The sequence below is a fragment of the Anomaloglossus baeobatrachus genome, chromosome 4 (genome assembly GCF_048569485.1).
Source record: "Anomaloglossus baeobatrachus isolate aAnoBae1 chromosome 4, aAnoBae1.hap1, whole genome shotgun sequence".
In the NCBI taxonomy this organism is placed as follows: Eukaryota; Metazoa; Chordata; class Amphibia; order Anura; family Aromobatidae; genus Anomaloglossus; species Anomaloglossus baeobatrachus.
This window is the reverse complement of record NC_134356.1, coordinates 476,613,602-476,640,663: the sequence shown is the minus strand read 5'-3', so window position 1 is coordinate 476,640,663 and position 27,062 is coordinate 476,613,602. Positions and strand designations below refer to the sequence as shown.

Below are 27,062 nucleotides of genomic sequence, written 5' to 3'. Positions count from 1 at the left end.
GTCACAGCAGCGCCGCCCGGTCCAGAGGGGGTCGGCGCTGCGTTCCCATATACCAAAAAGTCCCCCAGTAATCTGTAGGGACACCAACTCCACGTTGCGGTCCCCGGCGCACTACAACACCCAGCCAGCCCGGAGTGTGTCTGTGCCTGCCGGGGACACAGAGTACCTGTATGATGCAGGGCCTGTCCCTGATCGTACTCCTGCTCCGAATCCATCAGGTTCTAATGGGTCTGTGGATGGAGCCCGGCATCAGAGCTGAGAGGCCGGCAGGATCCCACTTCCACAGAGCCCTACCAGGGGATGTGGAAGGAAAACAGCATGTCAGGCTCCAGCCCTGTACCAGCAATAGGTACCTCAACCTTACAACACCATCCAGGGGTGAGAAGGGAGCATGCTGGGGACACTATATGTGTCCTCTTTTCTTCCATCCGAAACAGTCAGCAGCTACTGCTGACTAAAATCTGTGGAGCTATGCATGGAATGTCTGACCTCCTTCGCACACAAAGCTAAAACTGGAGAACCCGTGATACCACGGGGGGGTATAGCCAGAGGGGGAGGGGCCTTGCACTTTTGATGTAGTGCTTTGTGTGGCCTCCGGAGGGCAGTAGCTATACCCCAATCGTCTGGGTCTCCCAATAGAGCGCTGAAGAAACACTAATTTAAGGGGATATGTCTGCAGACTTGTGAATCTTCTTGCACGAGGATTCACTGGTTTCTATTTCGGGAACTGCGGTCACGTGACCGCAATTGTGCAATATGAATGTTCCTGTGCAAGAATGTAACTAGTGGGTGCAGCCTCACTCCATACAAGTGCATGGAGAGGGCGCGTCCAACTAGTAAACGCGACAGTCTAGTGGGCACAGACTTTCCAAAACACATGTGTGTTAAACAAGGCTGTGCACACTAATTAAATTCTGGGCAGGAACGTGCATATTGCAAAAAAAAAAAAAATAAATAAATAAATAAGACACACACACACACACACACACACACACACACACACACACACACACACTTTCTGGTTCTATACAAGATGTCAGCAGACTAGGAGTTTACACTGCCTACATGAAACTTGTATACTTATAGCCGTGTGAAAAAATAATCTAATTTGCTAATACGCATTAGTGAACATAATACCACTTTGACATTTTTGTGTCAGATTCTCAAAATTGATAGGTCTTCTAATGTCTGGACAAAGCTGTGAGATTTTTAAACCAGCATCCGTGCATCTACAGCATGTAGAAAACACCAGACGAAAAAAAAACAACTTGTGGCTCGTAATAATGGTGCAGTAGACACTAAAGAACAAATCTACATATTGATGTTCTCATGGGTAAAGAAATATCCACGAGAAAGGTTTTTTTATCCTTCAGTAGACCATTTACATACCTTTCCATATTTTCCAAACAGATTTTTCAAGTCTGCAGCCTTTGTATTAGATGAAAGTCCGCTGACCCAGAGATTCCTTAGTGAGCTTCCACTTATGCCAATACTTCCTTTAAAAATACAATTCAAGAACCATGAACATAAGAAAGCAATTCCGAAACAGACAAGCTATCAATGCATGGTTGTGCTGTATAGTGCATTATACACTATTGTAAGACTTTATATAAAGAGGCTGGAGCCGTATTGCATATTATATTTAATGTGTAGATTGTGTTTCCTTGCCTAGAATGGCATCAACCCATTCAAGCACTGTGCAGTGCCATCTTATCAGAGTGCTGTTGGTCACATTGTCACTCTTAGCCAGCTCTATAGGGAGCCAATAAAAATAGGAAAGACAAAGCAATATATTGCCATATTAGTATTATAAGACGCACTTTTCCTCAAAAAAAATTGAGGGGAAAATAGGGGGGGGCCTTATAATCCGGTTGTAGCTTACCGGGGGGTGGTGGAGGCGCGGGGTCAAAAAGGAGTCATGGTCACTGCTACACAGTGATGACAGGAGCGGGTGGTGCAGCGTGTGTCCCTTCGATGTAGGAGCCATCCCAGCAAAGCAATGGGCATTGCAAGGCAGGATCAATCCCAAAGTGACCATGTAAAAAACAATGGCGTTGCGGGCTTCAAAGAAATGGCAAGAATTTTTCAACCACACATTCATCTTATTAGTTAGCATCAATATTAATCAAAAGATCAAATGTGTAAAGTATAAGGACACCAGATAGATCGTCAGATTCTTTATTGATGGTAAAAACAGGTGAGTGGGAATGAGGTACATATAAAAATGGGTGCAGAGCCCCAGATGCAAACCAAACAGAGGGCGACTTAAAATATCTACAATATTGTACTCCGACAGAATCATATTCGTTATTAGTAAACGTATAAACATATCCAATAGAATTATTCGTACAAATTACTAATACAAGCAAGTAACTGGGGAATGGCGCCATTCCCCAGTTCCATACCGTGTAGAGCGTGCACTAGCACTCTGGTAAGCTTTTAGCTACTATTAACTAGTCCATCTCTGACACGGTTTTGGTGGTGCACACATGAAAGATGGAGGATGTTAGCTGTGCTAGGAATTTCCTTGCTTGTATTAGTAATTTGTACGAAAACCTCTTTATTGGATATGTTTATACGTTTACTAATAACTGATATAGGATTCTGTCGGTGTACAATATTGTAGATAATTGAGGTTTCAATAGTCCCCCTCATTAGGTTTGCATCTGATTTTTTCGCATTGCACTCGTCTGATCCATACACTCGTGTGAGCGAAGCCTGAGACACATACTTTTTCATCTGAGCTATAAGATTGCCATTGCTGGACAAGCTGCAGATTTGATACATTTGGACTTTATCACAATTTTCTTTTACAATAAGGAAGCAGCTGAACAACAAAAACCGCAGCAACTCTGTGGCATAAGGCTATGTGCCCACGGGGACAGTGTCCTGCGGATATATCCGCAAGACATTCCGCAGGTGCTCCCAGGAAATAGCACCACAACTTTTGTCTGTTTCCATGCTGCGGAATGTCGTGCGGATATGGTGCGGGCTTTCTGCATTGAGGATACAGTACCATGGCTTCGGCACTGCATCCTCAATGCAGAACAAGTGCTGCAGTGATCGGGGAGTTCATACTTACCTCCATCATGCAGCACCTTTTCCGGCGGCCGGGTCACTGTCAGGCAGCGTCTGGTTCACTGTCCTGGAGGTGGGCGGGCCTGAACTAGCTCCGGCTGTCACATGACTGGAGCTCGTGCAGGCCCCGCCCACCTCTTCCTTCCTGTACCTGGCTGGATCCACCGCGCTGCTGTACACCGGACGGAGAAGTGACTCGGGTCTCTATCAAGGCAGGTAAGTATATGGGACCATGCGGAGAAATCCGCAACAATAATTGACATGCTGCAGATTTTTCCGCACGAAAATCCGCACGATTTCCGCTGCGGAAAAATCCGCAGCGTGGGCACAGCATTTCCCAAATGCCATAGAAATGGCTGGGGAGTAGCTGTGCTGCAGATTTCGCGAAAAATCTGCGGCAAAATCTGCGCATTTTCCGCAGCGTGGGCACATAGCCTAAAGATACAGCTTTATAGTAGGGATAGCTGCAATAAGTGAGCTTTAAATGGGTTTTCCCATCTACAAAAGCCTATCCCAATATGTAGTAGGTATAAAATATTAGCAAATACCTTCAATTAGAAATTTAGTATAGTACTGATTTCACTGTTTATTACCTCATGTTCAGGGCATTGCAGGACCTTAGCTAGCCATGGTTACGACCACACACAGTTAGATGCTAGTGGTCATAACCTGGTATACCTAAGGTCCTGCCAAGCCCTGAACATGAGGTAAGCAACAGTGAATCAGAACTATAATACATTTCTAATTGGAAGTATTTGCCAATATTTAATACATACGACATATTGGGATAGGATCTTGGAGATTGAAAAAGCCCTTTATGAATACTTTTTCAAGGCACTGTATAAGTTAACCAGTGAATGTTTCCACGTTAAATGCATTTTTATTGGTATTTTACATCAAAAGAAAGCAAGTATTTATGAAGTGTAAGGGAAACAAATGGTTTTTCATATTCTAAAAATATAAGTCTGAAAATTGTGACGTGCATTTGTATTCAGCCCCTTGATACTTTCCAGGACCACCTGTTACTGCTCTTGAGAACTTCCGTGCCTGCTGCTGATGAAGAGTGACCTATGGAGCCTTGTTCTGAAAACGAGACTCCATAGGATTAAATGGACGTCGTTGGACATTACATGATTGGATTAAGTCAGAACGTTGAGGATTTTATTTTAACTTAATAAATTTGTGAAGGTAGGGGTGTGTGTGTGTGTGTGTGTGTGTGTGTGTGTGTGTGTGTGTGTGTGTGATGCCAGAAGTCAATGCACATCTGACAACAAAAATATTACCTCGATTGCCAGTACACCAGTGTAAATTGGGAAGAGAGCAGCAAAGCTCCAGAATTGACGCATCTAATTAATGAGCCACTTCTAGGGTGGCAGCGGACTGTTATTTCTAGGCTGGGAAGGGCCAAATAACCATGACCTTAAGAGCCTGATAATAGCAGCCCGCAGCTGTCTGCTGTACCTTCGCTGGTTATCATAAATAGAGGGGATGGAACGTCATTTTCTTCATTTATTTTGTTTTCAGCAGGATCCAGGCACCTTCCCCATGCTGAAAGCTTGCTTGATTAGCGGCAGCAGCCTTTCAAAAAACTTTATTCAGCATCCGAACTAGACTACAGACTTACGAGAAGAGTTCAAGCCTCTGCCAATAGGCATCCAATACGAATCCTACATTACAGTTAGCGTTCGCACATCCTTAGTGATGAGCTATAGTTTTTATTTGGATTTTAGAATACATCAGACCTCTGATCATTTCATGTGAGGCCGTATGAACAAAACTGAAATGCTCTCATGGTTTTGTGCAGTGCTCCAAGAGTGGGATAAATGATATGGTCATGTTGAGTTGGTTGTTTCCAGACTTATGTTGTTATCTCCACATGTGTTCAATGGGATTTAGATCAGGACTCATTGCTGCCGCCTCAGATCCCTCCCGCGCTCAGTTTCCATCCATTTTTGGGTGCTTCTTAAAGTATATTCTGGGTCATTGTCCTGGTGGAAGACCCATGACGCAAACCCAGCTTTGACACTGGGCGCTACATTGCCACCCAAAATCCTTTGGTAATCTTCAGATTTCATGATGCCTTGCACACCGTTTAGACACCCAGTGGCAGCAAAACAACCCCAAACATCTTTGAACCGCCACCATTTTTGACTGAAGGTAGTGTTTTGTTTTTTTTATACGCCTCATTCTATTTTCCCAAAAGTTCAACCTTTGTCTCATCTGTCCACAAGACGCTTTCCCGAAGGATTTTTGGTTTACGCAAGAACATTTTGATAAAAACTGCACTCTAGCTTTTTTATTTCTGTTAGCAGTGGAGAAATTTAATACACAGTACTTCTGTAGCTGGTGCACAAGTAGGATAGAATCCCATAAGCAATGACAAACAACTTGGCACTCAAATCTTTATGCAAAGCAGGTTAAATTTTATTCCCAGACATTGAATAGCACAAACTTTTCGGTCGGTAAGGGACCTTCCTCAGTGTGCAGTGGAAATTCGGTGAGGTATCCTGGGAGAGGCTGGCGCTTATCTTAACCTTGCGGTGTCCACTGCTTAGTGAGCAAGTGAAACATTTCAGTGCTATTCAGTGTCTGGGAATAAAAGAAGGGAATTTTGTTTACTTACCGTAAATTCCTTTTCTTCTAGCTCCAATTGGGAGACCCAGACAATTGGGTGTATAGCTTCTGCCTCCGGAGGCCACACAAAGTATTACACTTAAAAGTGTAAAGCCCCTCCCCTTCTGCCTATACACCCCCCGTGCATCACGGGCTCCTCAGTTTTGGTGCAAAAGCAAGAAGGAGTAAAAGTTATAAATTGGTTTAAAGTAAATTCAATCTGAAGGAATTTCGGAGAACTGAAACCATTCAACATGAACAACATGTGTAGACAAAGAACAACAGCCCGAAGGGAACAGGGGCGGGTGCTGGGTCTCCCAATTGGAGCTAGAAGAAAAGGAATTTACGGTAAGTAAACAAAATTCCCTTCTTTTTCGCTCCATTGGGAGACCCAGACAATTGGGACGTCCAAAAGCAGTCCCTGGGTGGGTAAAATAATACCTCGTAATAGAGCCGTACCACGGCCCTTTCCTACAGGTGGGCAACCGCCGCCTGAAGGACTTGCCTACCCAGGCTGGCATCCGCCGAAGCATAGGTATGCACCTGATAGTGTTTCGTGAAAGTGTGCAGGCTCGACCAGGTAGCTGCCTGACACACCTGCTGAGCCGTAGCCTGGTGCCGCAAAGCCCAGGACGCACCCACGGCTCTGGTAGAATGGGCTTTCAGCCCAGAGGGAACCGGAAGCCCAGAAGATCGATAAGCTTCGAGAATTGGTTCCTTGATCCACCGAGCCAGGGTTGATTTCGAAGCCTGTGACCCTTTACGCTGGCCAGCGACAAGGACAAAGAGTGCATCCGAACGGTGCAGGGGCGCCGTACGAGAAATGTAGAGTCTGAGTGCTCTCACCAGATCTAACAAGTGCAGATCCTTTTCACACTGGTGAACTGGATGAGGACAAAAAGAGGGTAAGGAGATATCCTGATTGAGATGAAAGGGGGATACCACCTTAGGTAGAAATTCCGGAACCGGACGCAGAACCACCTTGTCCTGGTGAAACACCAGGAAAGGGGCTTTGCATGACAGCGCTGCTAGCTCAGACACTCTCCGAAGTGATGTGACTGCTACTATGAAAACCACTTTCTGTGAAAGGCGTGAAAGAGAAATATCCTTCATTGGCTCGAAAGGTGGTTTCTGAAGAGCCATCAGTACCCTGTTCAGATCCCAGGGTTCTAACGGCCGCTTGTAAGGAGGGACTATGTGACAAACCCCCTGCAGGAACGTGCGTACCTGTGGAAGTCTGGCCAGGCGTTTCTGAAAAAACACAGAGAGCGCTGAGACTTGTCCCTTAAGAGAGCCGAGCGACAACCCTTTTTCCAATCCTGATTGAAGGAAGGAAAGAAAAGTGGGCAAGGCAAATGGCCAGGGAGAAAAACCCTGATCAGAGCACCAAGATAGGAATATCCTCCACGTCCTGTGGTAGATCTTGGCGGACGTTTGTTTCCTAGCCTGTCTCATAGTGGCAATGACCTCTTGCGATAACCCTGAAGACGCTAGGATCCAGGACTCAATGGCCACACAGTCAGGTTGAGGGCCGCAGAATTCAGATGGAAAAACGTCCCTTGAGACAGCAAGTCTGGTCGGTCTGGTAGTGGCCACGGTTGACCCACCGTGAGATGCCACAGATCTGGGTACCACGACCTCCTTGGCCAGTCTGGAGCGACGAGGATGGCGCGGCGACAGTCGGACCTGATCTTGCGTAACACTCTGGGCAACAGTGCCAGAGGAGGAAACACATAAGGGAGCTGAAACTGCGACTAATCCTGAACTAAGGCGTCTGCCGCCAGAGCTCTGTGATCTTGAGACCGTGCCATGAATGTTGGGACCTTGTTGTTGTGCCGTGACGCCATTAGGTCGACGTCCGGCATCCCCCAGCGGCAACAGATCTCCTGAAACACGTCCGGGTGAAGGGACCATTCCCCTGCGTCCATGCCCTGGCGACTGAGAGTCTGCTTCCCAGTTTTCTACGCCCGGGATGTGAACTGCGGATATGGTGGAGGCCGTGGCTTCCACCCACATAAGAATCCGCCAGACTTCCTGGAAGGCTTGCCGACTGCGTGTTCCCCCTTGGTGGTTGATGTATGCCACCGCTGTGGAGTTGTCCGACTGAATTCGGATTTGCTGGCCTTCCAGCCACGGCTGGAACGCCTTTAGGGCAAGATACACTGCCCTTATCTCCAGAACATTGATCTGAAGGGAGGACTCTGTCGGAGTTCAGGTTCCCTGAGCCCTGTGGTGGAGAAAAACCGCTCCCCACCCTGACAGGCTCGCGTCCGTCGTGACCACAGCCCATGATGGGGGGAAGGAAGGATTTCCCCCCCGACAGAGAAGTGGGGAGAAGCCACCACTGAAGGGAAGCCTTGGCTGCCCGTGAAAGGGAGACGTTCCTGTCGAGGGACGTAGACTTCCTGTCCCATTTTCGGAGAATGTCCCATTGAAGAGGACGCAGATGAAACTGCGCAAAAGGAACTGCCTCCATTGCTGCTACCATCTTCCCTAGGAAGTGCATGAGGCGCCTCAGTGGGTGTGACTGGCCTTGAAGGAGAGATCGCACCCCTGTCTGTAGTGAACGCTGTTTGTCCAGCGGAAGCTTCACTATCGCTGGAAGAGTATGAAACTCCATGCCAAGATATGTCAGAGATTGGGCCGGTGTCAGATTTGACTTTGGAAAATTGATGATCCACCCGAACCTCTGGAGAGTCTCCAGAGCAATGTTCAGGCTGTGTTGGCATGCCACTTGAGTGGGTGCCTTGACAAGCAGATCGTCTAAGTAAGGGATCACCGAGTGTCCCTGAGAGTGTAGGACTGCTACCACTGCTGCCATGACCTTGGTGAAGACCCGTGGGGCTGTCGCCAGGCCGAAAGGTAGTGCCACGAACTGAAGATGTTCGTCTCCTATGGCGAAACGCAGGAAGCGCTGATGCTCTGGTGCAATTGGTACGTGGAGATAAGCATCTTTGATGTCGATTGATGCTAGGAAATCTCCTTGGGACATTGAGGCGATGGAGTAAAAACCGTGACCCTGTTGCTGAAGAGGCACAGGGATCACCACCCCTTCCGCCTTCAGAGTGCACACCGCCTGAAGAAGAGCATCGGCTCTCTCGGGGGGGCGGGGATGTTCTGAAAAAACGAGTCGGAGGACGAGAGCTGAGCTCTATCCTGTAACCGTGGGATAGAATGTCTCTCACCCATCGGTCTTTTACCTGTGGCAGCCAGGCGTCGCAAAAGCGGGAAAGCCTGCCACCGACCGGGGATGCAGAGTGAGGAGGCCGAAAGTCATGAGGAGGCCGCCTTGGGAGCGGTTCCTCCGGCGGTCTTTTTAGGACGTGACTTGGACCGCCATGAATCGGAGTTCCTCTGATCCTTTTGAGGCCTTTTGGACGAGGCGAACTGAGACCTGCCCGCGGGCCGAAAGGACCGAAACCTGGATTGTACCTTCCGTGGTTGAGGTCTGTTTGGTTTGGACTGGGGTAAGGATGAATCCTTTCCCTTGGATTGTTTAATGATTTCATCCAATCGCTCACCAAACAGGCGGTCGCCAGAAAATGGCAACCCGGTCAGGAACTTTTTGGAAGCAGAGTCTGCCTTCCATTCACGTAGCCACATGGCCCTGCGGACTGCCACCGAATTGGCGGATGCTACCGCCGTACGGCTCGTAGAGTCCAGGACAGCGTTAATGGCGTAGGACGCAAACGCTGACGCCTGAGAGGTTAAGGACACCACTTGCGGGGCAGATGAACGTGTGACTGCATTAATCTGCGCATGACAAGCTGAGATAGCTTGGAGTGCCCATACGGCTGCGAATGCTGGAGCAAAAGACGCGCCGATAGCTTCATAGATGGATTTCAACCATAGTTCCATCTGTCTGTCAGTGGCATCTTTGAGTGAAGCCCCATCTTCCACTGCAACTATGGATCTAGCCGCCAGTCTGGAGACAGGAGGATCCACCTTAGGACACTGAGCCCAGCCCTTGACAACGTCAGGGGGGAAGGGATAACGTGTATCCTTAAGGCGCTTGGAAAAACGCTCATCTGGACAAGCTCGGTGTTTCTGGACTGCCTCTCTGAAGTCAGAGTGATCCAGAAACATACTCAATGTACGCTTGGGAGACCTGAAACGGAATTTCTCCTGCTGAGAAGCTGACTCCTCAATTGTAGGAGCTGGTGGAGAAATATCCAACACCTGATTGATGGTTGCTATAAGGTCATTCACTATGGCGTCACCATCAGGTGTATCCAGGTTGAGCGCGGTCTCAGGATCAGAATCCTGATCTGCTACCTCCGCTTCATCATCCGGAGAGTCCTCCTGCTGAGACCCTGAGCAGTGTGATGAAGTCGAGGGAATTTCCCAGCGAGACCGTTTAGGCGGCCTGGGACTGCGGTCCATGTCAGAGACCTCACCCTGGGACCCATGGGTCACCCCAGGAGCACTTTGCAGCTCCAATTGAGGGGGGCCTGGGGTCAATGATTGAACAGTGCCCGGGACCTGAGTCACCGGTCTGGACTGTAAGGCTTCTAGTATCCTAGCAGACCATTTATCCATAGTCTCAGACAGTTTGTCAGCAAATACTGCAAACTCCGTCCCTGTCACCTGGACAGTGGTAGCAGGTGGTTTCACCTGGGCCACCAGTAGCAGAGGCTCCGGCTGAGTAAGTGCCACAGGGGCCGAGCATTGCACACAATGAGGGTCCGTGGAACCTGCCGGTAGTATGGCCGCACATGAGGTACAGGTTGCAAAGTAAGCCTTGCTATTTGCAGACGACATGCTGTTGTCTCCTCTGAGTACAATCCAGGAGGGTATATAGCCAAAAATCAACAGTGCGACAGTACAGTGTAAATGTATAGCATATAAGCATATATATATATATATATATGTACACTTCTGCACTCAGTGGGGCCAGCACCTCAGGTGCTGCTTACCGACCGCTCAAAGCGGTTGTGTGATCACCAGAATCCCTGCCTGGGCCTCCCAGAGCCTGTTGTCTCTCCTCTCCAGCGTTAGAAGTGCTGACAGGAATGGCTGCCGGCGTTCTGTGGAGAGGAGGGGGCCGTGGGCGTGCCCTAGAAAGTGCGGGAATCTGGAGCCCCAGTGTGCTGTATGAGGGGGGAGGAGGATACAAAGTATGCTCCAACCCTCAGCACTAACGTCCTGTGCAGCGTCCCGCCCTTCCCCTGACTGGCAGGCCTGGGGGCGGGAATATGCGATACTAGGCCGCAAAAGCCGGGGACTAAAGTAATAAGCGCGGCCGGCATATAAGCGCGGTCGGCGCGGTAGTCCCCGGCGCACAAACACACCCAGCAGTGCTGAAGTGTATATGGCCACCAGCGCTCCATGCGCGGTTCCCACGGGGACACAGAGTACCTCACAGCGCGGCCGGCGCGCTAGTCCCCGGCGCACTAACACACCCAGCAGAGCTGCAGTGTGTGTGGCATCAGCGCTCTATGCGCGGTCCCCACGGGGACACAGAGTACCTCACAGTAGCAGGGCCTTGTCCCTGTCGATACTCGGCTCCTGTCAGCAGATTCCCCAGGGGCTGCGGAGGGAGCACGGTCTCATGTGCCTGGAGACCGATTAGGATCCCACTTCACCCAGAGCCCATTAAGGGATGGGGAAGGAAAACAGCATGTGGGCTCCAGCCTCTGTACCCGCAATGGGTACCTCAACCTTAACAACACCGCCGACAAAGAGTGGGGTGAGAAGGGAGCATGCTGGGGGCCCTGTTATGGGCCCTCTTTTCTTCCATCCGACATAGTCAGCAGCTGCTGCTGACTAAGATGTGGAGCTATGCGTGGATGTCAGCCTCCTTCGCACAAAGCATAAAAACTGAGGAGCCCGTGATGCACGGGGGGTGTATAGGCAGAAGGGGAGGGGCTTTACACTTTTAAGTGTAATACTTTGTGTGGCCTCCGGAGGCAGAAGCTATACACCCAATTGTCTGGGTCTCCCAATGGAGCGAAAAAGAAATCTACCTTTGCATCCAGATTTGAGCGCCAAGTTGTTTTTGTCATCTGTTAGCAGTGGGGCCCTCTTGTGTCTTCTGCCATAGTATTTCATTCAAATATTAACAGTTAGTTCGCACAGACACTGATGCACCATGAACCTGCATGACATCTTGAATTTCTTTGGAACCTGATTAGGGCTGCTTATCCACCATCCAGGCTATCCTGCGTTGAAAGTTTTCAGTAATTTTTTTTTTCTGCCGTCCACGTCTAGGGAGATTAGCTTGATTATGTTGCGCACGGTGGACAAAAAAACAAAGATCTCTGGATATGGACTTATAATCTTGAAATTAATATTTTTCGACAATTTTGATTCTCAAGGCCTTAGACAGGTCTCTTCTCTGTTCTCCATGCTTGATGTGGCACAAAGACGTACAATGCATAGATTAAACTTCTCACCTTTTTATCTGGTTTCAGGTGTGATTTTCATATTGTCCGTACAGGCGAGTATCATAGAATCCTAGAATGGTAGACTTGGAAGGGACCTCAAGGGCCATCGGATCCAACCCCCTGCGAGTGCAGGCTTTCCTAAATCATCCAAGCTATATATTTATCCAGCTTCCGCTTGAAGATTTCCATTGATCGAGAGCTCACACCTTCCATGGTAGCCTGTTCCACTCCCTGACTGCCCTCACTGTCAGAAAGTTTTTCCTAAAGTCTAATCTGAATCTCCTTCCTTGAAGTTTCATCCCATTGCTGCTTGTACTTCCTTGTGCTAATGAGGATAGGGTAGTTCCCTCTGCACTGTGACCAACTTACAGATATTGGTAGACCGCTCTTAAGTTTCCCCTCAGCCTTCCCTTTTTAAAACTAAAACATCCCTAGTACTTTTAGCCGTTCTTCATATTACATGGTTTGCAGATCTTCTACCATCTTGGGTGCTCTTCTCTGGACTTGCTCCAATATATCGGTCTTTCTTGAATTGGGGCGCCCAGAACTGTTTTCCAGGTGGGGACTGACCAGGGCAGAGTATAGGGGGATAATTAGCTCTCGATCTAGATTCAATGCTTGTCTTGATACATCCCAGAATTTTGTTGGCCTTTTTAGCTGCAGCTCCTTATTGTTGGCTCATGTTGAATCTGGCATCCATTATTATGCCCAAGTCCTTTTCCCCGGTGCTATCACCTATTTCTATTCCTCCCATACTATATATGCTTTTTACTTTTTTTTTTACCCAGATGTAGGACTTTGCATTTGTCCCTGTTAAAAACCATTCTGTTCTCCTGAGCCCATTGTTTGAGTGTCTAGATCCTTTTGAATACGCCCTTTCCTCTCTAGTGTTGGCTACTCCTCCTTAGTATCATCTGTAAATTTTATGAGTTTCCCAATAATTCCGTTATCCAGATCATTTATAAAGATATTAAACAGCACTGGCCCCAGGACAGAGTCTTGCAGCACCCAGCTTTTGACTTTCCTCCAGGTTGATGTGTATCCATTTAGTATTACTCGTTGCACCCGATCATTAAGCCAGTTGTGAGTCCATGTAACTGAATTTTTTTTTGTGAATTCCATACTGGACCATTTTTTCAATGAGGATGTCATGTGATACTTGCCTTACTGAAGTGAAGGTATACTATATCCACAGCATTCCCCTGGTACAACCATTCAAGTGACTGTTGTAGAAGGAAATCAGGTTAGTCTGACAAGATTTATTGGTCAAAGCCATGCTGGCTTTGGTTGATTTAAATACCTAAATAAATGTTATTTGACATTTTGCTTGAAGATTTTTCCTGCAAAAGAGGTCAGGCTTACTGGCCAGTAATTCCCCGGATCCTCCTTTTCCCCCTTTTTGTAGATTGTAAAAGGGGCAAATGTGGTTCCTATCTAGAGGGACTTCTGTTTCCCATGACTTATTGAAGATTATTGCAAGCGGTACTATTATTTCCTCAGCTCTTTCTTTCAGGACTCTAGGGTGTAAACCGTCTGGCCCTGGGGACTTCGTTTCCTTTAAATAGGCTAAGTGTTCTAATATCAATTCTTTGCTTATTGTCAAATTGGACTCCTCCTGACCATCACTTCTATCATGATTATTGTTGATGCTTGCATTAGTTTTTTGGAATAAGACAGATACAAAATAGGAATTTAGTATCTCCACCTGCTGTTCCACCTTTTTGATTCTGCAGGACTATGGTCTCCTTCACTTTTCTTCCGCTTTTAACATACCCCCAAAATCCTTATGTATGAAACTGAATCCTTGAGTATGAATGAGCAAACAATTGTTTACCCACAATATTGTAAAAAAAAAAAAAAAAAAGTGTTAAAAAGGAACCTGTCAGGTGCAATATGTACCCAGAACCATGAGCAGTTCTGGGTGCAGATTACTAATCCCTGTCCAACTGTCCCTGTATAGGAAAAGTATTTCTAAAGCTCTTATCTTATGTTAATGAGAGTAGGGACTAGTCCCAAGGGTGTTCTAGCCCCTGACCAGTCCGCCCTCTTCGCATGTTAGCATGCCCTTGTGGGCGTACTAACATGCTACTCAAAGCGGCATCACCAGCGGGGCTGCGCGTATCTGTGTTCCCTGTCAACGCTCTTCTGAATACCAGGCACTTGCAGACATGGGCAGTAGACCTCTGAAGTCGGGACAAGTACACCCGGCTTCATACTATGCATGATCGGCGGTGACCGGCATTCAGAAGCGCAGTCACAGCAAACACTGGTACTTGCATCACTGCTGGCGATGCAGAATTGAATCGCATGTTATTACGCCCCTGTGGACGTGCTAACATGCCAAGAGGACGGACTAGTCGTGTGATAACTCGCCCTTGGGACTAGTCCCTGCGCTCATTAGCATACGATAAAGGGATATTCTTTCTTAATATCTTTTATCTATGCTAGTGTATATACAGGGATGGTTAGGCAAGTTTTAGCAATATACACCCAGAACTGCTCATGGTTCTGGGTGCATATTGCACCTGAGAGGTTCTGTTTAAATTTTGTCTGGTCCATTTTTGGGGTTGTGTGAAATTATGTCCAATTTTCCTTGTTTTTTCCTCGGTTTCTTTTGTGTTTTTCCAATACAGACAGACTAAGGAATTAAACAGGTTTATAACAAAAACATATCTAATTGCAGTAATTTTCTAGGAGAAATCTCATTTTCTGGAACTTAAGGCTATGTGACCACAGAACTATGTACCCGTGGAATTTGCCGCGGAAAACCTGCAGATTTAGCTGGATAGCAGGTTTTAGCAAGTACAGACAATCCCCGTGATATTCTATTGGACATGGGGAGTGTGTGTCCATGCTACGGTATGTGCGACTGCGGAATATGCTGCAAATGTACCGAAGCCGCACATAACTGCATGTCAATTATTCCTGCAGAATTACCTGTGGAAATCCCGCCTTTCCACTATGGAGATAGAGGCCGGAACGTCCGCAGGTAAGTCGCATGAATGTCCGCAGGTTTACCGCAGCCATTTCGCTGGAATTCCGCAGCTATGTATAGCTGCGGATTCTGGGGAGCTGCTGCGGGAAACCTGCGGATATATCCGCAGGTGCGAGCTCCCATGAGCACAAAGCCCAAGCGTTCCAACACTTTCGAGTATGACATTACTAGTCCCATAAGGCGACTTGAACATGCAACTCCATCGCATAAATAATACACTGAACAGTCTCTGCATCGCAGTCTGTACTCTGTGCCTGCAGTGCACTGATGTGCTAATCCTCCCTTAAACGGAGATCGAACCAAAGGCATGATTAGAACTGGGTATTATGAAAACCAAAGTCCGTGAACGATCATTCTTTATCCCACGGTCTAAGAAATTATATGAGCAACTGAAGTTGCGAGTGTGCTAACATCACAGGATTATTATTTGGGTACTCCCACACAGGTAATATTAAAAAAAAAAGTAAAAAAAAAAAAAAAAGAAACAAATAAAAAATTGGTCAATTCTCAGCTAAAAAAGTGGAGTGAGTGAAATGCATATGGCATTCCATGTGTCATGAGTGCAATTTTTTTGTCTCAACTAGTACTCGTATGCCGCATTTTTTCCCTCAGTTACTATTATTCTAGTCATTTATAGGAATTTATAGGATCATTACAGTGTTCTATGCTACAGAATGGTAACTGTACATTTGAGAGAAAAAAAAAAAAAAAAAAACCAACAGACTTGAATGTTTCATCATTTTTTTCCACCACCCATTAAAAGAGACTTGTCTGTTAAACTAGTGAAATCACTGAAGCTGCAATTATTTTTTCCCACGTCTGATTTGAGGTGAGGAAAAACTCCCAGATCTGCCTTAGGCCGGCGTCACACTTGCGTTTGAAAAATCGTTCCGATTCTCATGCCTGAGAGTAGGATGAGATATGTCCAAGTGTTTCGTGTGCAATGCAATTGCAATGAGAGTCTGATTTTTCTCATGTAGTCCGTGAGCAATCCGTATGTGATCCGTTTTTTTTTTCTCAGCAGCTATTACTCCCAGGAAGCACTCCCAGGAAGACTTCACCACATTCAAAAATGCAATTCACACATTTCGTTCAGTCCTCACCTCCGCTAAACACGATTACTTCAGAAACCTCATATCCTGTCTAACACACAACCCCAAACAGTTATTCAACACTTTCAACTCCCTCCTTCGCCCACCACTGCCCCCTCCAACCTCCCTCATTTCTGCAGAAGACTTTGCCACCTATTTCCAAGAAAAAAATCGACCTAATAAGGCAAGTCTTCTCTGCTCAGCCACCACAACCCCTTCATGTAGCTGACCACTGCCCCTCCCCCATAAACTTCCTCCCCACCATCACCGAAGGAGAGCTTGCACGTCTGCTCTCAAAAGCGCACCTCACCACCTGCGCACTTGACCCCATGCCATCCCACCTCCTTCCCAACCTCACCACCATCCTTATTCCAGCCTTAACCCATCTCTTCAACCTATCTTTAACGACTGGAACCTTCCCCTCTGCCTTTAAACATGCAACAGTCACACCTATCCTAAAGAAACCTTCCCTCGATCCAACCTCTACTACCAGCTACCGCCCCATATCACTACTCCCACTTGCCTCAAAACTCCTGGAACAGCATGTCCATGCTGAACTTTCCTCCCACCTCTCCTCTAACGCTCTCTTTGACAACCTACAGTCCGGCTTCCGTCCACATCACTCCACCGAAACTGCCCTGACTAAAATCACAAATGACTTGCTTACTGCCAAAGCGAACAAGCACTTCTCTATACTCCTACTCCTAGACCTGTCCTCAGCCTTCGATACCGTTGACCACTCCCTCCTATTACAGACCCTCTCTTCTCTTGGTGTCAGAGATCTTGCCCTCTCTTGGATCTCTTCATACCTCTCAAATCGCACTTTTAGTGTCTCCCACTCCCACACAACCTCTTCATCCCACCATCTCTCTGTTGGCGTCCCTCAAGGCTCTGTCCTAGGACCCCTACTTTTCTCTATCTACACATTTGGCCTGGGACAACTCAAAGTCCCATGGCTTCCAATACCACCTATATGCCGACGACACCCAGATCTACCTCTCTGGCCCAGATGCCACATCTCTGCTGTCCAAAATCCCGAAATGTCTATCTGCTATATCCTCCTTCTTCTCCTCTCGCTTCCTAAAGCTCAATGTGGCCAAAACTGAACTAATCATCTTTCCTCCGTCTCACCTACACTCTCCACCTGATCTATTACAATAAATAACACCACGCTCTCGCCAGTACCCAAAGTTCGCTGCCTCGGAGTGACCTTTGACTCTGCCTTATCCTTCATACCACACATCCAATCCCTCACCACCTCCTGCCGTCTTCAACTCAAAAATATTTCCAGAATCCGCCCTTTCCTCAATTTGCAATCTACTAAAATGCTAGTGCATGCCCTCATAATCTCCCGCCTCGACTACTGTAACATCCTCCTCTGTGGCCTCCCTGACAACACGCTTGCCCCTCTCCAGTCCATCCTTAACTCTGCTGCCCGACTTATCCACCTCTCTCCTCAATACCACCCCGCTTCTCCTCTCTGCATGTCCCTCCACTGGCTTCCAATCTTCCACCGTATCCAATTCAAACTTCTAACACTGACCTACAAAGCTGTGCATAATCTTTCCCCTCCGTACATCTCCGAACTACTCTCCCACTACACTCCAACACGTCACCTCCGGTCCTCCCAAGATCTCCTCCTCTCCTCCTCTCTCATTCGCTCCTCACACAACCGACTCCAAGACTTCTCCCGAGCATCCCCAGTCTCCTGGAACTCGCTGCCTCAACACGTCAGACTATCCCCTACCCTTGCAAACTTCAAACGGAACCTGAAAACGCACCTGTTCAGAAATGCCTACAATCTACAATGAACTCGCTGCCGCCCGACCACCGTGCGCAGCTGCCGCCCGACCACCGTGCGGAGCTGCCGCCCGACCACCGTGCGGAGCTGCCGCCCGACCACCGTGCGGAGCTGCCGCCCGACCACCGTGCGGAGCTGCCGCCCGACCACCGTGCGCAGCTGCCGCCCGACCACCGTGCGGAGCTGCCGCCCGACCACCGTGCGGAGCTGCCGCCCGACCACCGTGCGGAGCTGCCGCCCGACCACCGTGCGGAGCTGCCGCCCGACCACCGTGCGCAGCTGCCGCCCGACCACCGTGCGGAGCTGCCGCCCGACCACCGTGCGGAGCTGCCGCCCGACCACCGTGCGGAGCTGCCGCCCGACCACCGTGCGGAGCTGCCGCCCGACCACCGTGCGGAGCTGCCGCCCGACCACCGTGCGGAGCTGCCGCCTGACCTACACCCCACCTATTGTCTCCTCCCCATAATCCTATAGAATGTAAGCCCGCAAGGGTAGGGCCCTCTTCCCTCTGTACTAGTCTGTCTACTGTAACTTGTATACGTATTTTGTATGTAACCCCCTTCTCATGTACAGCACCATGGAATTAATGGTGCTCTATAAATAAATAATAATAATAATAATAATAATAATAATAATAAAATTAGTCATTACAGTCATGTACAGGAGCATTTACAGTGTTCTCTGCTACATGAAACAATTCTGTTTAGAAAATCGGTCACTAGGATGGTGTGCTGTCCGTGTGATATCAGTTTTTTCTCGCACTCAGACTTGCATTGGAGAGTCTCGCACGAGAAACTCTAGAAATTGCAGCATGTTGCGATTTTTTTTTAAGTCCGATTTAAACTAAGAAAAAAAAAAAGCAGATAGACGCTGCCTCATTGATTAACATTGGTCCGAGTGTAATGAGAGATTTCTCGTGCGAGTCAATCGCAAGTGTGACGCCGGTCTTATTGACAAACTGTTCCGAGTGCAACGCAATTGTCATTCCCTCATATTGCACTTGTTCATTTTACACCCCAGTGTGAGAGAACCCTTAGGCAGAGGAAGTCTAAAGCCCGCTTTACACGCTGCAATTTCGCATACGATCTTGTATGCGATTTGCAACGCCCCCATCGTATGTGCGGCACGTTCAATTTGTTGAACGTGCCGCACATAAGAGTAACCCCCGTCACACGTACTTACCCGACCATACGACCTCGCTGTGGGCGGCGAACGTCCACTTCCTGGAGTGGGAGGGACGTTCTGCGTCACAGCGACGTCACACGGCAGCCGGCCAATAGAAGCGTAGGGGCGGAGCTGAGCGGGACGTAAACATCCCGCCCACCTCCTTCCTTCCGCATTGTGAGCCAGGAGCCGCAGGATGCCGGTAAGATCTGTTAATCGTTCCCGGGGTGTCACACACTGCGATGTGTGCTACCCCGGGTTGATGAACAATCTGACGTGCAATTCTAGAGACCGGTACGATGTGTATGCGATGAACGTTTTAACGTTCAATTGCAATCACACGTACCTGTCACACACTGCAATGTACTTACAATGCCGGATGTGCGTCACTTACGACGTGACCCCGCCGACACATTGTAAGATACATTGCAGCGTGTAAAGCGGGCTTTAGGATTACAGGAGGATTTACTGGTGTAGAGCAGGAGGTAGTTTCCCCAGTTGAGAATTTAACTGCAATAAGTTAAAAGTGCATATGATGTATTCAATATACCGTAATGTAACGTGTGTGTGTGTGTGTGTGTGTGTGTGTGTGTGTGTGTGTGTGTGTGTGTGTGTGTGTGTGTGTGTGTGTGTGTGTGTGTGTGTAAGTAAAAATTAGGTATAAAAACATACCTTTATCATCTTTAGATGTAGATTTGTTGTCCTTTGCATCCTTGGAAGAGCTGCAAGATGCAAATGATTAAGAAAATAAAATGAAAAGGAGATCAGGAATTCCTACAGAAAACTGTAAAACACATAAAACACCTTGCAATAGTTCAAATTGAGACTTAAGAGGATCAAAAGGTTTCCCTCAAAGCTTCTTGATCTCATTCTCCCCAGGAAGCCCGAAGATACAGATTTTCTGACAAATATATTCAGTGTGGAAATATGGAAAAATCTTCTCCCAAATTCAAGGATTGGACTTTGCTTCATATAGTGTTCGGGCAGTTGTTCCTTACCATCACCACAAGGAGCTTTTAGAAACTTGTCAATTTGGAAAAATAAAAATAAAACTGCTGGTGGTAGAACAAACTGGGAAAAACTTGGTTTAAAAAAAAAATCAAAAATCAAACAAAAAAATAAAAGGAACTTATGGAGGCTCAAAAAAAACATTATACACAAAGGCAAGGTGCTAAATATATTCTTGAGGCTACCCCTTAATGTAGAGTGCTCTTAGTGAACGCTGGTAATCAGTATCTTAATGAACTGACATAGAAAAACAAACCTCTTTGCTTGACCAGAGGTCCCTGTAGATGGACCTTTCTTCTGAGAATCCTTTTCTTTATCTCCAGATTCAGCTTTCTTTGAACCTTCTCTGGATTCCTTCTTAGCACCATCTCCTTTAGCACTCTCCTCTTTGCCATCTTTCTGCTTCTCCGACATGTCATCTTTCTGTTCCTCCAGGCTATCCTTGGGATCACTCGCAGCTTCCTCATCTTCATCCTTTGATTTGCATGCCTCCGAATCTGCAAGTTTCACATTTTTACCTGTTTCTAGGAGGTCATCTCCATCACAATCGATAGTGATGGCATCTTCAGCCTGGAGTGTGACAGATACATTATCATCCTCTACTTCTTTCAGAGAAGTGCTAGTTTTCTTGTCTTCTTTAACAGCAAGCTCTGATCCGTTTTCTTCTGAATGAACAGGTTTAGCTACTTCTTGTGTACCATCTCCAGAACCTGTTATATCTAAGAGGATTTAACAGGAATAAACATGGCAAAATAAGAAGTTTAAACAAATTTAAAAGTGTAGAGCAGGACCTAAAGAAAAACACATCTGATTAAGAGAAAACATTGCTAAAAACTTTAGACAAATAAGCGGACATTCTTCATGGCAAGACAGCATTATAGACATGATAGGGCTCCTTGGATCCTGGCTTGTGACTGTGCTCCAGATCCACAGGAAATCTTCATAGAAGTCAAGACGTACCCCAGACAAAATGTACTTGCATGATCATGCCTCTCAAAACTGGTAAGTCTCTTCATCCATTAGTAGATTAGATAACAGGATGATGTCCAGCAGGTTTAGTCCACTGACCGGTCATTCTTCACCAATTACTGGCACACCAGACAAATACAAATCTTCATATCCAAGAGAACATCAGTCCAATCATTCCAAGCAATTTAATAAGTGTCCCAGAGTACACGCCACGGCTAGACATCCAATACCCAGCCTTGCTGGCAGACTGTGCTGGAGCACAGGAAGTACTTTAATGTTACACAAGGCAACAATGACACTCCAAAAGATCTAATTTCAACTAATCGAGGACAAAGTACATATAGTCGTCTTGGAATATACAGGCAGAGATCCAGATCTTCTAGAAAAATCCCATATAACCAATCGTTCATACAATCCAAATAGTAGTAGGTAGCAAGTACAAGTAATCCTCCACAGGATGAGTTGTCCAAATGGGTCAAATTACTATAGGCTTCCATATGGATCTACGGCCAGAAACCAGATGTCTAAACTTACCTTACAGAAAAGCTCAAGTGCAACAAATGCTGGGCGTCCTGAGTGCATACAGGTATGTAGGGCTGATTTTTCTTGAGATATTTAATTTTAATTGTTTCAGTCTGAAAATCTAAGCTTTATTTTATACGTTAAAAAAAAGTTAATGTACAAACTAACCTTTGTCATTGTCGTCCTCATCTCCTTCCTGAAGAAAAGAAAAATTGAGGGGAAAAAAAAAAAAAGGAAAAAAAAAAGAAAAAATTAGTGAATTTTTGCTTAAGTTTACTATTATATTGGCTTTTTAAGATAGATGATCTAATCAATTATTTAGTCCCTGCTGTTAAAAAGCACAGTCCAGAAGGGGTTTTTATTATTTCAATGCTTAGCCTAGTATTATACTAACCAGCTGCCGCCTTCAGCTCATCCTGGTGCCTCTCCGGACCAGACATGTGACCACAACTTCCAACAGACCGGAAGCCAAAGGTTACCATCACCAGCTTTCAAATAAATCTATAAGAGCCTTGTTCCGGCTCTCCATCTTACATCAAGTGGTTACTTACAGATGTTTGCTGGACAATCTAGCAGGTAAACTACTGGAGACCGACCGGTGCGGCGCCAAAAAAAGATGAAGAAAGCAGCTGGCAGTTATGAGACTGGGCACACGGAACAGATTAGTGGCATCACTTGAGCAATAATATGAATAAAAAAAAAAAAAACTAAACAAATAATGCTGAAATAGTACTTAATAGATGCCCATTGTTCCAGCTAGTAACATGCTCCTCGAGATCTGCTGTTGCCCTACATCAGACCTAGGCAAAGTATGACCAACGGGTCACATACATCCTTGCGGCTGTTCTGATGTGGCCAGTTGAGCATGACCGCCAATAAACTGGCTACAATGCCGTCCCACACTACTTGGCCACCCCCTGCCTAGTATCTTAAGGTACAGTCACACTAAGCGACGCTCCAGCGATCCCACCAGCAACCTGACCTGGCAGGGATCGCTGGAGCGTCGCTACACTGGTTGCTGGTGAGCTGTCACACAGGCAGATCTCACCAGCCCCCAGCGACGCGTGGAAGTGATGCTGCGCTTGGTAACTAAGGTAAATATCGGGTAACCAACCCGATATTTACCTTAGTTACCAGTGCACACCGCTTAGCGCTGGCTCCCTGCACTCCTAGCCAGAGTACACATCGGGTTAATTACCCCATGTGTAGTCTGACTATGTGTGCAGGGAGCCGGCACTGACAGCGTGAGAGCGGCGGACGCTGGTAACGAAGGTAAATATCGGGTAACCAAGGAAAGGGCTTCTTGGTTAACCGATATTTACATTGGTTACCAGCGTCCGCAGAAGCCGGCTCCCTGCACATTCAGTTGTTGCTCTGTCGCTGTCACACACAGCGATATGTGCTTCACAGCGGGAGAGCAACAATTAAAAAATGGTCCAGGACATTCAGCAACCAGTGACCTCACAGCAGGGGCCAGGTTGTTGCTGGATGTCACACACGGCAACATCGCTGCTACGTCACAAAAGTCGTGCCTCAGCAGCGATGTTGCTTAGTGAGACGTGGCCTTTAGATTTACTGGTATCTACATCCCCAGGAAACATATACTTGTCAACACAATCATTTAACATCTGTTAAACTGAGTCTGTGCTGATGAAATCATTAGATCTTACCTGCAGTGCAGAGATTCAATACACAAAGTATAGAGCAGGGCACTGGAGAGAACAAGGGAGTGGGGGGTTGGCAAGGCGTATTAGTGTAAATATCGGTCAGTACTTGTGTGGGGCCCAAGATACTGTGAGCACTTCTTACTCATGTGGAAGATATTCTGTAGGTGTGGTGGGGACATATGGTCTCTAGGGAAGCTACTGGTTAAGCTCCATCTATATTTATTAAATATACTTAAGTTAAAAAGGAATCTGTCAGCTGACACATGCTGCCAGAACCATGGGCACATGCATCAGCCACTGGCTGTACGATCAAAGCCAGATACATTTAACTCAAACAATGCGTTTGAGAAAAACCACACTTAATAGCTGACGGGGACCAAGCCACTATTGACTAGTCATACAGGTGGGTCCCCAATGGCTTCTCCTCATCTGCCGACAGTGACTGGCAAGTCTATGCCTATAGTATAAGCATTCGACTTGTAACAGTCAACAGGTGGGGAGAAGCCGCTGAGGACCCACCTGTATGACTAGGCAATAGCTAGGCTCGGTCCCCGTGATTTAGGAAGCACATATAAGCTGACAGGTTCCCTTTAAGACTGTGCAGGAGGATCTGACACATACACATATACATACATACATACATACATACATACATACATACACACATACACACATACATACATACACACATACACAAAAAAAAACCAAAACCACCACAGTAAATTATATGGATTTGATTAGCTACTGATAATAGATGTTACAATAAGCCCTATAGTACCATGTATTCACAGCAGATTTAAACTTTGACCGATGAGTTAGCCTCCAAAACAAACAGCATCACATGTGGCCCCTGGAGAAATGAAATGCGCGCCCCTGTTGTCCTTCCAGCTGCAGGCCTTAACTCCAGGGAAAATGTACAGTTATGTAGCACCCAACCATGTAATACATACTTGTGCTAGGGAGGGAAAAACTCCACTGAGGCTTTCCATTTTGGATGAATACAATAAAATCTTCCATAAATGTTCATTTACATCATAATCAACTCAGCTATGTAACAGACGTGTCATTAACAAACGCCAAGACTGGCAACATGAACATCTGGATTGGAACAATGTAAAGGCTCCTAACTATTAAACCTTTATTATCAGATGTTTTATTCATAGGTGGGAGGAATAAAAAAACCCAGAGATGCAACAAAATCCTTGAAAAATGCCTAAAGAGAGGGGGGGGGGGGGTTGGGGGTGGTGATGGCTTATATCTACACCATTAAGGCTTGGGCTACATGTGACATTTTGCATGACAGCAACTCTCAAAATGCCGTGCACCTCCACATTAGATGACATGACAGTAAGTTGCACAATTTTAGAGATGTCATTTTGTTGTAGATAAAACAGCCAAGTTCCAGGTAAGTCGCAATTGAGTCATGTGCGTCATGCATTGAAGTCTATGGTAAATGTGCTCTACTAATAAACAGAAAATCCAACCCACTGGGAAACATTTGAGACTCCTGTTTTAAGTCGCAATATAACTCCTTAGGAAATCATTACATCTAGTGTTGAAATTTTAGTGTGGCCATGTAGCTCTAACCTAAAAGCAACTGCAGACTGCCAAATCGTGGCAGTGTGCAATGAGCATGCTCACGGGTCCCTGCTATTCCCCGTGCTAGTCAGTGGTCACATGCATGCACTTTGTATATTTCTGTTCACCTGTCAACTAATCTTACCAGCCTTCTCAATTCACCACAATTGGGAGAAGCTGAACAAGTCTAGTCAGCCTGTGACAAGAATGGAGATACTGTAGACTTCAGTCCCAATCCTAGACATCTCCATTAAGAGTAACCTGACAGCAGATACATGCTGCACAGTGCGCAGTATCAGACACTGGATACATGATTTCAGCTATACATGTTTAACTCTGAAACACAGGCATTTCAGAGAGAAACAGTTCAAGAAAGTCAAAAGGGACTGAAACGCACAAGGGACTAGTGGACAGGTGGGACTTGCAGCATTGCCACCCGCTCCACTGAAGTGACAGGTCTGTGCTCAGTAAGAGCCATGTCTCACAACAGTGAAATGGGCGTGGAGGAGCCATCAGGGACCCACCTGTCCAACTAGTCTCATGTAGCTCAGCCAGTGTCAGATACATGCTGTCTGTGGATCAAGTAGCATGTCTCAGCTGTCGGATTCCCTTTAATAATTAAGTTACATGTGTGTAATGACTGTGGCAGAAGCCAAACTATCATTTGTTCTTGCATGAAGCCATTCCACAAGTGAACATGCCGCCAGGTTTCCTTAACACTTTCAAGACCAGGCATTTTCACAAATATTAGTCATCAATATTCCTACACAAAACTAGAAACTAGACCTTAAATTAAAAGTAAAAAAAAAAATTATGACAAAATACCAAAATCTGTAAAATAAAGTACTAGGTTAATGAGAAACTAACTGGCAAATGATTTGTCAATTTCAGATCAACCAACTTTAAGCAGAGACCTGGAGCACAGATATATTTTGGCTTTGATTTGTATGGAAACAATTTAGCATTCCCATAGAGGTATTCGGGCCTGTAACTTACAATAGGCCCCTGATTTTATATAGCACGCTGTAACGGGCACTGCTGCTCCAGAGGGAAAACACGTAAAACCCATAAACCACGTTAACAGCTGTGCAGACCCAGTCTCCATTTATGGATTCCTATTTGTATATTGTTATCCATCAATGTAAACGGCTTCTATTATACAAAATAGAGAGTGAAAACCTGCCACAAGTACTGACAGATTGACCGTGTCCACAATACGGAGAAATTATAGGACCTATTGGGGACATGCACTAATGAAAATTACCAACACTGAAGGAAGACAGATTTCAACTTGAAATATCACCTTTGAAATCAATTACTGATTTTTAATTTTTTTTCCAATTTAAAGTTTTATTGAGTTTTAAAGAATACATTAAAAGGAACATGGATCCATGTTATAACTGACAATGCGAAACCAAAGTCTATGCGACAACACATTCGCAAACGTCATGACAGTATGAAAATGATTGGTATGATACATGGATAGTCATTTTGAACCACAAAGAATAATAAACCAAAGAAGAAAGGTGAAGAAGCAGTATGATCACGAAAAGAAGGGAATTTTGTTTACTTACCGTAAATTCCTTTTCTTCTAGCTCCTATTGGGAGACCCAGACAATTGGGTGTATAGCTTCTGCCTCCGGAGGCCACACAAAGTATTACACTTTAAAAAGTGTAACCCCTCCCCTCTGCCTATACACCCTCCCGTGCATCACGGGCTCCTCAGTTTTGGTGCAAAAGCAGGAAGGAGGAAACTTATAAATTGGTCTAAGGTAAATTCAATCCGAAGGATGTTCGGAGAACTGAAAACCATTAACCAAAAGAACAATTCAACATGAACAACATGTGTACACAAAAGAACAAACAGCCCGAAGGGAACAGGGGCGGGTGCTGGGTCTCCCAATAGGAGCTAGAAGAAAAGGAATTTACGGTAAGTAAACAAAATTCCCTTCTTTGTCGCTCCATTGGGAGACCCAGACAATTGGGACGTCCAAAAGCAGTCCCTGGGTGGGTAAAAGAATACCTCGATAAAGAGCCGAAAACGACCCCCTCTTACAGGTGGGCAACCGCCGCCTGAAGGACTCGCCTACCTAGACTGGCGTCTGCCGAAGCATAGGTATGCACTTGATAGTGTTTCGTGAAAGTGTGCAGACTAGACCAGGTAGCCGCCTGACACACCTGCTGAGCCGT

At 46.3% G+C, this 27,062-nt stretch overlaps 1 protein-coding gene across 4 annotated transcripts in view; it reads right to left on the bottom strand.

The window, feature by feature from the left end:
• SLTM (SAFB like transcription modulator) overlaps positions 1-27,062 on the bottom strand; it is a 138,797-nt gene that overhangs the window by 53,928 nt on the left and 57,807 nt on the right. For all 4 annotated transcript variants that reach the window (XM_075345724.1, XM_075345722.1, XM_075345725.1 and 1 more), the window contains 4 exons: positions 21,796-21,823; positions 20,393-20,855; positions 19,801-19,850; positions 1,390-1,496 (listed from right to left, as the gene is read on the bottom strand). In XM_075345724.1, coding sequence (XP_075201839.1) covers positions 1,390-1,496; positions 19,801-19,850; positions 20,393-20,855; positions 21,796-21,823 — 648 coding nt within the window. The remainder of the gene's footprint in view (positions 1-1,389; positions 1,497-19,800; positions 19,851-20,392; positions 20,856-21,795; positions 21,824-27,062) is intronic.